The sequence below is a fragment of the Magallana gigas genome, chromosome 1 (genome assembly GCF_963853765.1).
Source record: "Magallana gigas chromosome 1, xbMagGiga1.1, whole genome shotgun sequence".
Lineage (NCBI taxonomy): Eukaryota > Metazoa > Mollusca > Bivalvia > Ostreida > Ostreidae > Magallana > Magallana gigas.
In genome coordinates this window covers 2,565,389-2,578,333 of record NC_088853.1, presented here as the reverse complement: position 1 = coordinate 2,578,333, position 12,945 = coordinate 2,565,389, and the positions used below count along the sequence as shown (strand labels likewise).

General features: G+C 36.4%; 1 protein-coding gene and 1 pseudogene across 1 annotated transcript; both read right to left on the bottom strand.

Moving 5' to 3' along the window:
- The window catches only part of LOC136272941 (talin-1-like), a 220,999-nt pseudogene that overhangs the window by 66,813 nt on the left and 141,241 nt on the right, over nt 1–12,945 (bottom strand).
- LOC136272995 (talin-2-like) lies at nt 3,816–7,488 on the bottom strand. Its single transcript, XM_066076479.1, has 5 exons — nt 7,330–7,488; nt 6,330–6,475; nt 6,041–6,183; nt 4,261–4,365; nt 3,816–3,967 (listed from the first exon to the last, which is right to left on the bottom strand). Exons 2-5 carry the CDS (start codon nt 6,358–6,360, stop codon nt 3,962–3,964), a joined length of 285 nt encoding a protein of 94 aa, XP_065932551.1. The 5' UTR covers nt 6,361–6,475; nt 7,330–7,488; the 3' UTR covers nt 3,816–3,961.

The following is a 12,945-nucleotide window of genomic DNA, read 5'->3' as shown; positions in this document are numbered from 1 at the left end:
GTCCCAATCAGCCAATCATACAGCAGTATTTGGAAGACACAATACAATATTCTTAGACAATACTTTAATCCTCTGGACAAACAGAAGGAATGCAGATACAATGCTTAGTCATAGAACACAACAGTAAGATTTGACCCCTCGACCTTTTGCCAATCAGTTTTAACCCAGCATTTATCAGTGTTTCAACATTCAGTGTGTCTTGTTTGTCATCTAACAACTTCTGTAATAAGAATTATGGAATGATAAGTGACCCCTGTTTACCTGGCATTGTTGAGTCAATTACAGCAGGATTTAAACCAAGAACCTTTAGCTTACTGGCCAATCTACTATACCTCCCATAGCTAAGTGTTTCCACCATTATGTAAATTGAATTGGGACTTCTTTTATTGATAAGAATTATGGAATGATGTCCCCATCACTGCTTACCTGGCACTGTTGAGTCAGTTGATGTTCCGAGGTTTTGTTAGTGTTGGATTTGTTTGCGTTCTTTGAGGCGTTAATCAGCTGTGTGGTGGCTGAGGCGGTACGACGCGCGGCGTTCTACAAAACATAGATATAATCTCTTACAGTCCAATTACATATTAAAGTACGATTGTAAAATACTCGTTTTACAATCCAATTACATTTCAAAGCATGGTTGTAACCATAATACACCTAAATGACTCAAGTAAAGTCTCATTACAAAACATGGTTGTAATATCAGGCCATCATGTCGTATATCATTTACTGCAATTAAATTACAGGTTTTAAAGATTATTAAATGACACTTAATGAGTCTCTGACCTCTAGCCTCCTAATGAGTTTCTTTTTGAGGGCGTTGCTGGCGGCGATATTTGTGGCAGCCCGGAGATCCTCTGCAGCGCCTCGTAGTCTCTTCTGCTGCTCCGAGTCGTTCGGACTCGACGCACAGCCCTGTAATATTAGAATATAACACTTTACTGAAATTGATTGAACATGATATAGCTGTCAACTGTGATATACAACTCTGTATCAAATATAACATTTGACTTTACAAATGTTAAACATGATATAGCTGTTCACTGTAATATACAACTCTGTAACAAATATAACATTTGACTTTACAAATGTTAAACAAGATATTGCATTCTACAGTTTCAGCTGCTTTATCTTTACCATCATATGTTCTGCGGCCTTCAATGTCTACATAACCAGACACACAGTATACTAGTACTATTACACTTCCCATCTCATTGTACAATGCACACAACTTTTCCTTACCTTGGCCGCTTCCACCATGTTAGCGGTGGCATCAGCGAGTTGTCTGGCGGCGGCCAGAAGCCGCTTCTGCATGTCCGAGTCAGAGTGGCCCTCAGCTTCTCCCCTGATGGCCCCAACCAATGAAGAGGTCGCCTGAAAACAACAGATATCAAGGTAAAAAATTATATCATAAACAAGTAAATATATTGAAACAGTCAACAATGTTAAATTTCTGAGCCATGTAGGTGCTAACCCAATCTAGCACTGACTTTTATAGAATTGAACTTATGAGAGAGGTGCGAGATATTTACGAGCTTACCTGAGCTAGCTGCCTGGCCTGTCTCACCATCTCGTGGACGTCGCCTACACTACTGAACAGTCTGTCTGTCACAGTCAGGATCATGTCCACTGCATCCTTGTGGGATTCCCCAGCCTGTCAATCAAAAACATACATTTACTACCTCACTGCACAGAAGAGTTCATGATCTCAGTATCATAACAATATCAAATCATTGTACTGTCATTAAAACCAAAACTTCAATGTCATACCTTTCTTCATTTAATAATGTGTAACAGGAGAGAGATAGAGAGAGAGAGAGAGAGAGAGAGAATAAAAAGCTTAAGAAAAAGAAAACAGTGACAATCCCACTTACGAAGGTGGGTTCTGTCCCCCTTCTTGATGTGCTGTAGCAGGTCGTTAAGAGCCTGAGTAACCATGGTGGCTGCGGCGCCTAGGTCGGCCAGAAGCTTGTCGTCGCGACAGGACTGCTGGGCCGCCTCCACGATTCCCTCCACAGAGTGAGCCACACCATTTGCGGCGTCTATTAGCTGTTCCTGACAGGCCAGGCTACTGATGGTCGGAGCCACCACCTACAACATACATAGTGATACAATATAAAACGGTGTTAGTACCAACAAGCAGATATTGATGTTATCCTATGAGGTTATCATTCTAACCAATAGGACTTATTGTAACAAATGGATTAATTCAACCAATAGTACTTATTGTAACAAATGGATTAATTCAACCAATAGTACTTATTGTAACAAATGGATTAATCCAACCAATAGGACTTATTGTAACAAATGGATTAATTCAACCAATAGTACTTATTGTAACAAATGGATTAATCCAACCAATATGACTTATTGTAACAAATGGATTAATTCAACCAATAGTACTTATTGTAACAAATGGATTAATTCAACCAATAGTAGCCACCACCTACACCAACAGGCAGATGTTATCCTATGAGGTTATCATTCTAACCAATAGTACTTATTGTAACAAATGGATTAATCCAACCAATAGTACTTATTGTAACAAATGGATTAATTCAACCAATAGTACTTATTGTAACAAATGGATTAATCCAACCAATAGGACTTATTGTAACAAATGGATTAATTCAACCAATAGGACTTATTGTAACAAATGGATTAATTCAACCAATAGGACCTATTGTAACAAATGGATTAATTCAACCAATAGGACTTATTGTAACAAATGTATTAATTCAACCAATAGTAGCCACCACCTACACCACAATGGAAGACAGTATTGGCACTTAACACACAGGATCAATAAAAATCCAAGGTCCCAACAAATAGAATGATTTCCATCCTACTGGATCAATCCTACCCAATAGGATCAATCCGGCCCAACAGGATCAATCTCAGCCTAAAGGACCAATCTCAGCCTATAGGATTAATCTCAGCCTATAGGATCTATCCCACCCTATTTGATCAATCCAAACTCAAGAGATCGACCCCCTTATTTTTGGTAATTCTAACCTAAAAGATCGTTTCCAGAAGATTTTGTCAAGCAAAGGGATTAGTCTCAACCTAATGAATCAGTCCCAAAAAATCAGATCCAAAAAATGGGTTAGTCCAACCAATAAGTATCAATCATAAAGAATTCAAATGAAAAAATTTATATTATCTACTTTATATTACAATATTTATAGTTTGATTGCAGCACTTATTTTCAGCTTTGATATTCAATCTTTAAAACAAATTTCATAGAAATCAAATCCAAACTAACAGCAAACTAAGGTTATCCAAATTAAATTGTGTTACCAGTCAGCATAGCATCTTACCGAACCAAAGTCGTGGAGCTACAGAGATATACAGAGACAATCTGAAAGCTTTGTACAAGCATGTATATAGCTCTGTCAGTCAATTTACCTTTAACTTAGTTAGAACAAGCTGCGAGCTGTAACAGAGCCTGATAAATCATACCTTATTCCAAGCCATGATATATAACTCTTACCTTGCAACAAGCTTCGAGTTGAAATGTGGCGAGGGTACAGACCGTTGCCCGGTCGATGAGTTTGTTCTGTGATGTACATGGATAAACTACAAACTCCAACTTATCTTACTACACACCTCAAGCTTAAACTGTATACAGGGAAATATTCACCCCCGGGGTTTTTTTACCCATTTTTCCCCTCATTGTCAGCAAATCATCTCCTTCTTAACACAACTGTATCTTGGCAAACTGAAGACAGGACAAATTTGCAAGTGTAGAAGGGTGAAAGAAATACAAGACTACAATAACACTGTGTACAGTAGATAAACAGACGTACCTTGGTACAGGTCACGAGCTGTCGCGAGGGTACAGCTGGTCGCCGAGCTGATGACCTTGTTCTGAAGCCCCTGGTCCTCGGTGGTGCTGGCCACACTCTTGGCCTACAGGACGAGCTAGGCCGTCGCATTGGCCACTGCCTTAGCAAGAGCTATATCAAATCTTAAGATACATTTAAAATGATAATGTAGATTCCTTATTTTACGCAAGTCTTAAATTTCAAGATTCAGCTGCATCAAATCTTGAGTATATGAAATTCTACGCCAAAGTTTCATGTGATTTTACGTGATGTTTATACCTTGCGTTTAATTAGGAATCTACAGTTTTTAAAACACAAGAAATACGTCTTTCTGTGTACATTCATTGTTAATTCTATGAGATGTTACCTTAATGATATCAATTTTTAAGAAAGAAATCACACAGTTAGCCGAAGACAATTAATCAGAGCGCCTCACTTGGTACATCCTGTCCATGTTGTCAGCTGTCTCTCCGATGCCTGTCATCACTTCCTGTGATGCCTCACCGACCGTCTTAGCCGCCGCGATCAGGTTAGATTTACCCTGTCAACACACAATGTATATTTATAAACAAGAGATGTGTGTGAGACACTTATGCCCCCCTCCCTTGGAAACATCCACAAAGAAAATGAACGTAAACAGCAAATATTTGGAATTTTTCTAAGTCCAAGGGCCATAACTCTGTCAAAAATTGCTAAATCGTACCCAATATCGAACTTGACCTAGATATTATCATGATAAACATGTATACCAGATGTCATTTCAATATGTTCATCCTCTGTGAAGAAAATGAATGGAAACTGTTGGTGGACCGACCGACCGACAGACAGCAGCAGAGCAATGTTCCCTCCCTTCTTCGAAGGGGGGCATAATAAATGGAATTAAGTAAATATCTGGTTACATTTGTCCTGTAAACACATATATGTTTACATGTTAGTCAGATATTCCAAATATTCAAAAACATAAACAACATAAACAAGGACACCGCTACGCGGAGCATCCCCTCGCGACATAAGTTATTGTGTGGGGGATGCATTATTTAGGAATATATAGTTATATAAATGGAAGACCACATTCCACTAACCCTCCATTACTACAAAAACTACCTTTTCTTTACCTGTACTAGATCTAAATTCAAATAATATCAAGTTGTTGATTTGAACTGCTTACTTTTACTTTGGTTTCACAGAAGAGAAGCAGAAGTAGTTATTGTCAAGTCGTACATAAAATTTGTAAAAATTGTGTTATTTTAACGATATATTAAAGAGTAATCAACTAATTGACTTGAAAATCCACAGGATTTGTCCTTTTACCATGCCAAATAAGTGTACGAAGTTTGATAAATATCCGTGCAAGAGTTTTCTTTTCAACTTGTTTCCAAGCTGAACACACAAACACAGCAGCGATGCTATATCCCCTGCGGAAAAAGTTGCGCGAGGGGATAATAACAAACATTCAAACACACATTAAGCTATTAACTCTATTAACTCACCGTAACGTTGTTCTGTCACGCTACTTACGCTCTGGGTGATTGATAACTCTTACTCAAAAATTTCGATTGATAACTCGTATTCAAAGTTGATTATGACATTGATTTAATGACATAATAATTTGTAATAGTATTAATGGTTTGGAAAGGCACATGCATTTTTTATTTGTTATTTTACAGAAGTGTGCAATCTATGATAAATATTTTTAGTTTTAAATGAATTTTGTCATAATGTATGCCCCCCTCCTTTACAATGGTTACCTGTATGTATAGCAGGTTGTATGTATAATACTATGTTACCTGTACGTATAGCAGATTGTAAGTATAATTCTATGTTACCTGTACGTAAAGCAGATTGTATGTATAATTCTATGTTACCTGTACGTATAGCAGGTTGTATGTATAATTCTATGTTACCTGTACATATAGCAGATTGTATGTATAATTCTATGTTACCTGTACGTATAGCAGATTGTATGTATAATTCTATGTTACCTGTACGTATAGCAGGTTGTAGGTATAATTCTATGTTACCTGTACGTATAGCAGGTTGTATGTATAATTCTATGTTACCTGTACATATAGCAGGTTGTATGTATAATTCTATGTTACCTGTACGTATAGCAGATTGTATGTATAATTCTATGTTACCTGTACATATAGCAGGTTGTATGTATAATTCTATGTTACCTGTACGTATAGCAGGTTGTATGTATAATTCTATGTTACCTGTACATATAGCAGGTTGAGTTGTACAGGGTCACGCTGGTCAACGTTTTGGTCAGAGAAAAAGAACTTCCTCCTCAGCAGTAGTGTGTCCACGTCCAACACCCCCTGTTCTCTCGGGGTCCGTGAATGGTCCAACCACTCCACTGAAAAATCGTCCAATCAAAACTCATTTACAAAACATCCAATCAAAACTCAATACATTTATTTTAATATAAATTTCATCAACTACTCCAATGATCAAAACTTTATGAAAATGTCCAATCAAAACGTGTCAATGAACGGAGCCTACGTTCGTCGTCCGTGTTGTGTTTCTTTCTCATCTCGTCGAGTTTCTTCTAGCCCTTGGCGATGGACCTCGGCGGAGAGTCAGCGTCTCCTCTTTCTTGTCGTCCGGCATCTCGCGGACCAGGGAGTATTCCTCATGGTTAGAGATACCTGGAGAATAATACATGTACAACAATACAGACAATATGTTGATAGGTGTTGCTGTATGTTGCTAACACTTACCCATCTTGGTACAAATTGTGTTGCCCTACTGTGTGGCTGTCATTCACCTTACTTAAGTGTTTGTGTTGCTACATGTTGCGTGTGTTATTATTTGGTGCTGTATGTGCTAACATCTAATTGACCCCCACCAAATTAAATGATTCCACATTACCTATATTGACTGTTGATCATTCACCTTACTTCCCAGATAGCATGACTACGTTGGGCCAACGTTGGCCCTTAGTTGTTCATTACGTTGTACCAACGTTGGCAGACTACGTTGGGCCAACGTAATTTTGCTCATCGGCCCTACGTTCATCCAACATGTTGGGCCTACGTTGGTCCAACATGTTGGACCAACGTAGGGCCGATGAGCAAACGCCAACCATCGACCAACGGTACAACCAATTACCAACGTTGGCCCAACGTAGTCATGCTATCTGGGAATTAAGTGTTTGTGTTGCTACATGTTGCATGTGTTGCTATTTGGTGCTGTATGTGCTAACATCTGTCCATCGAAAAATTAACCCCCACCAAATTAAATGATTCCACAGTACCTATCTTGATATTGATGGTGACCATCAGTTGCCCCACTGTGTAGCTGTCATCCAACTGTAACTTATGTGTTTCTGTGTGTTGAGAGTTACAGTGTGTTGCTATATGCCGTGTGTTGCTATATGTTGCTTAGACTTACCCGTCTTGGTACGGATTGAGATGGTGACAATCAGCTGCCCCACTATAACTATGAGTTGCTGTATGTTGCTGTGTGTTACTTTAAGTTGCTATATGTTGCTTAGACTTACCCATCTTGGTACAGATGGTGACCATGTGACAATGTTTTTTACTGTAAATGTTTTCCCTGTTCCAGCTTGGCCAGTTATCAAGATATTGTGATCATTTTCCGCAATGTTTACACATTTTTCCTTGTCGCTGTCTATTTTCGCGGGTTCTTACGATTTCTCTGGACTCACCGTATGCATTCGAAACATCTCTGACTTTATATGGAGAGCCGCCGCTAGGCGTCGCGTTGCTCGATGCAAACTTCCGTTGCTTTCGATGAAATGGAATGGTATCGAGGACGTTTCGGGTCACTGGGTGGTTAAAACGGCATGTATACTTATATAAAGTATAGGGAGAAGTCATCTGATCATTTTGTGACATAGTTCTCGCCAGAAACCGGTAGACAAAGGGTATAAATTGTTGAAAATAAACTGTGAATTGAGGCCTCCCCCGATGGCGAGTGTCGTCCCTTTACCTTTTTAGCTCACCGAGACGAAGTCAGGGGGAGCTTATGCTAGGTATCAGGAGAAAACGTACCCAAGAGAAAACGTACCCAGGAGAAAACGTACCCAATCTCTAGGGTACGTTTTCTCCAGGAGAAAACGTACCCGGATACGTTTTCTCCAGGAGAAAACGTACCCTATGAAAATCATAATTATACTACTTAATAGTTTTAAATACTATTTTGCATAATAAATATACAGAAATGAGTTTTATAGATATATGAATTTAATACTTTATGATTTTAAAGGGGTTGGACATATTAACAATTTTCAAATGCTACTTTAATGCATATTTCAATGCATAAATGTATAGAAATATATTCATTTTATGAATAATATCTTTATAATAATTGTAGCAACTTTTATTTTAGTACGAATTTAATAATGACCTGTCATAAAGTGTTATCTGACTACTTCTTCTAATTATCCATTTATCGGTAGCCTTACCGATTTGAGTTTCTCCATGCGAGATCCCCTGATTTTAATTATAGTGATAATCAATTAAATACCTGAGCAGCATGTCAGTGGCGTCAGAAGCAAATTGACTGTTCAATGTTACATTTCGTAGTAGTTTCCATGTGAACTTGGTTTTATTAAGCAACTTTGTTTTATAGATAAATTTTAAAAAGTGCAAAAAAAAAAAATAACGCGATATCGACTTCTTGAGACACTCATCATTTAGTTCTCCAAATGAGATTGCAATAAAAACTAATTATTTCACGGTCTCGTTTATGGTGTATTAATTGTCGACTAATTAAACTGCTCAGGCCATCTTCGTGTATGTGTATGTTACAAATTATTGTCTGAATAATTTAAGTACGTGACTATGCATTTAAAAACAACAGCAACAAATGCTACAAATGTTCATTGTATATTTTATTTTGTTTCATTTAAGAATATCCATGAAAACCATTATTTATTATTTTCATAGGGTACGTTCTCTCTAGGAGAAAACGTACCCTATAAATTGGGTACGTTTTCTCCTGGGTGCGTTTTCTTCTGGGTACGTTTTCTCCAGCATTCTTATGCTATACCCTCGGCGTCGGCGTAGGCATCGGCGTCAGGACCTGGTTAAAGTTTTTCTTGCAGGTCCTGTATCTAAGCTATTACTTGTCCTATCTTCACCAAACTTGCATGTGTGATGCATCTGGGCCTACTTATGGACTTGAAAGACTTGGATGCTGAATCCGAGTCCTAAATTCCAGATGCTGGAGGAGGTTAAGGTTGTTGGACCAGGTTTAAGTTTTTGTTGCAGGTGCCCTTTGATAGCAATATCTAAGTTACTGCAGGTCCGTACTTCACCAAACTTGCATTGATGGTGTGTCTTATGATACTGATGCACAAGACAGGCTTGAGTGCTGAATCTCAGCTATAGGTTTCGGATGCTGGAGGAGGTTAAGGTTGTTGGACCAGGTTTAAGTTTTTGTTGCAGGTGCCCTTTGATAGCAATATCTAAGTTACTGCAGGTCTGTACTTCACCAAACTTTCATGGATGGTGTGTATTATGATACTGATGCACCAGACAGGTTTGAATGCTGAATCTGAGCCATAGGTTTCAGATGTTGGATATGGTTAAGTTTTTTGGAACAGGTCACATGTTTAATAGATAATAGTACTTTTTCAAACTTGCATAGTTGATTAAACTGTAGTATGAATTAATCACACAGGAAGCTTCAGATGCAGAGCTTGATCTCCATTATCAAGGATGCTAAAAAGTATATCTTAGTTATTACAGGTCCGAACTTCACCAAACTTGAATGGATGGTGTGTCTTATGATACAGATGCACCTGACAGGCATTGATGTTGAATCTGAGCCATAGGTTGCAGATGCTGGAGCAGGATAAGGTTTTAATTGCTAGTGCCCTCTGATGATGATATCTTTATTATTTCTGGTCTTAACTTCACCAAACTTGCATGGAGATGCATCTTATGTATACTGATGCACCTGACAGGCTTGAATGCTGAATCTGAGCCATAGGTTTCGGGTGCTGGATGAGGTTTAGTTTTTTTTGAACAGGTCACATGTTTTTTAGATGATAGCTTGCATAGTTGATTAAACTATATTATAAATGAAACGCAGAGGTTGCTTCAGATGCAGAGCCTGATCTCCATTATCAAGGATGCTAAAGAAATCTCCTACCTAACTCAAACCTGCTCGATAGATAGATGTGTTTGTTGATAAATTATGTAACATGATTGCTATGATACGGTATTGTATGGTATGAAACAATATTGTTTAATATGATACAATATAATATCATATGTAGTATTATAAAAAGTTATATGATACGATATGATATTGTATAAATTTTTTTGATATTTTATGTTATGATATTGTATCATGATATCGTTATGTATAGTATTGTATATTATGATACAATATTGTATAATATTATATTGATTATTAATTTATTATTTAATCACATGACACTATTACATAAGATATTGCAAAATATAATATTGTATCCTATGATACCATATTGTATATTCTATAATATTGTATCATACGATTTTGTATAATATGATATTAGTTTCTGTAAATAGAATTATATCACATGAAATTGTATAATATGATACAGTTATATTATATAATATCGTATCATACGATATTGTATAATATGATATTGGTTTATAATATGATATATTATCACATCACATGAAATTGTATTGTATGATATTGTAAAATATATGATTGTATCATATGATACAATATGTATAGTATAATACAGTATTATATAATATTTAACTTTATCACATAATATTGTAACATTTGATATGATACAATGTTGAAGTATCAAATAATATTGTATCATATGATACAATTTGATCATTTTATGTATCAAAAGTGATACAGTATCATACAATATCATACTATATTATACAATATAATATCATATGTTTCAATGTTATGATGCATTATGTAATATGATATTGTAATATAATACTAGTATATTGTTTTATATATTATGATATTGTATTATTTGATCAAACACAATAACGTATAACCCAATACAATGTCATATCATACGTTACAATATCATATCTCATCACACTATCTTAGAATGCTTTCTTAGTAATCTCACAAACTGTAGATTATTTATTTCTCATAAAGAAAATTTTTAAACATTTTTAAGGCGCATCGCTTTCAGTGATGTAGCCTCATCGCTGTCAGCCCACTTCTCTCGGCTTATATATATAGAACTCAAGTATCAATGCGCCAAAAAATATATAGTGCCATTCTGATTGTTACGTATTTTCAACCAGGAACATATATTCAGTATTCATTTTAAAAATGTCAACAAATCATTACAACAGATATCTCCTTTACACATTGAAAAAACATCAATGAAAGAACAAAACAAAGATTAATACGCAGATGCGATAGACTTGCAATGCGATGTACGTACGATAGGGACAGAAGACCAGTCAACCGATGAGATAATTTGCATAACAACAGTTCGTACTTCAATTTAAAAGCGGCGACGTTAATTGTTCGAATATCGAAGGTAAAAAAATGAAATAATTTCGTATATAAAATATTTATATTAAAATGAAAGTAAGTTGCTGTCTTCCTATAGCTAGGGACAGATTTCGTATTTTATCACTTGATAAAACGAATAAGACGATGTCCAACTGAATGAGGAAAAGCGCGCCACCTTCCCCATGTGTAGAATGGCGATATTAAACAACTTGTAGTGATGTTTTTAGCTACCTTCAATGCGATGCGCCGCTCAGGCCTTCAGGCCTTTGATTTATAATATATATTTCTATGTTAAACTTTGAACGTCTTTTTGGGCCCCAGTCTTGGTCCTGTGGTCACGCCTTTATTTATTACATTATTTAAGGATGCCTGCATAGTAATCTCACAAATTGAAGCATTGTGGTTCTTTATCAGAAGATTTTTATGATATTTTTCTATATTTGTTAAACTTTGAACCTCGCGTCAGACCCCAATTTTTTCACTGTATAAACAAGCTTTTGAGTAGATATTGGCATTTCTGCTGCAGTGGTTCTTGAGAAGATTTTTAAAAATGTCCAACGTATTTCTATGTTAAATTTTTAACCCCGCCTGGAGGCCTAGTTTTGGTCCGATGGTTTCGATTTTTACAATTTAAAATATTCGCCATAAAAACAAGCTTTGGTGTAAATATTGGCACTTCTGGTGCAATGGTTCTTGAAAGGACAATTTTTACATTTTTCCTATGTATTTCTAAATCAAAATTTGAACCCCGCCTGCGGCTCCAGTTTTGGTTCGAGGGTCACGATTTTTATATTTTAGAATCTTTACTATAGAAACAATCTTTGGTGTAAATTTTGGCATTTCTGCTGTAGTGGTTCTCATGAAGATTTTCAAACATTATCTTTTCTACACGCGACTGAAGCCCCAGTTTAGGTCTGAGGGTCATGATTTTTATAATTTAGAATTTTCACTATATAAGCAAGCTTTTGTGTGAATTTTGGTATTTCTGGTTCAGTTGTTCTTGAGAAGAAGATTTTAAAGACACACACCCTATACTCACTGTTTCACAATTATCTCCCTTTGGAAAAGGGCTGCGCCCTTTATTTTCATAATTTAAAATCCCCTTTCCATAAGAAGTTTGGTTAAATTTGGCCCAGTGGTGTTAAAGAAAAAGTCAAAAATGTAAAAAGTTTACAGACAGACGCCGGACAACAGGTGATTAGTAAAGCTCCCTCGAACCTTTTGTTCAGGTGAGCTAAAAAACTACAGTATAATAACAGTGTTTTAACAGTTTATAATACTGCTTAAGGATGAACCAAGCTGCCTTAATAAAATATTTGCATATCCATTGTTCTTTCCCACTGTAAGCCTATACAGAGGAACTGCAATTATTTCTCTATAATCGCAATTGCTCTGTCTGTATACTATGACGTCATAAAGGATACATTAAAGTCTGAATGTTTATTGTTGATGCAATACCTAAATGTCTAGGTCTAGGCTAATACAGGGTATTTGCGAGTGGTAAAATGCAAATATAAGTAATAAACAATGATTATTTAGTGAACACGGCATTATGAATAGCAATTGCTCTGCTGGCATATTTTCCATGATGCGCTAGTATTGTCTGAATACGTTGAAATGTTAACAATGGTGAAGTCTGTCTGATTAATCCGTG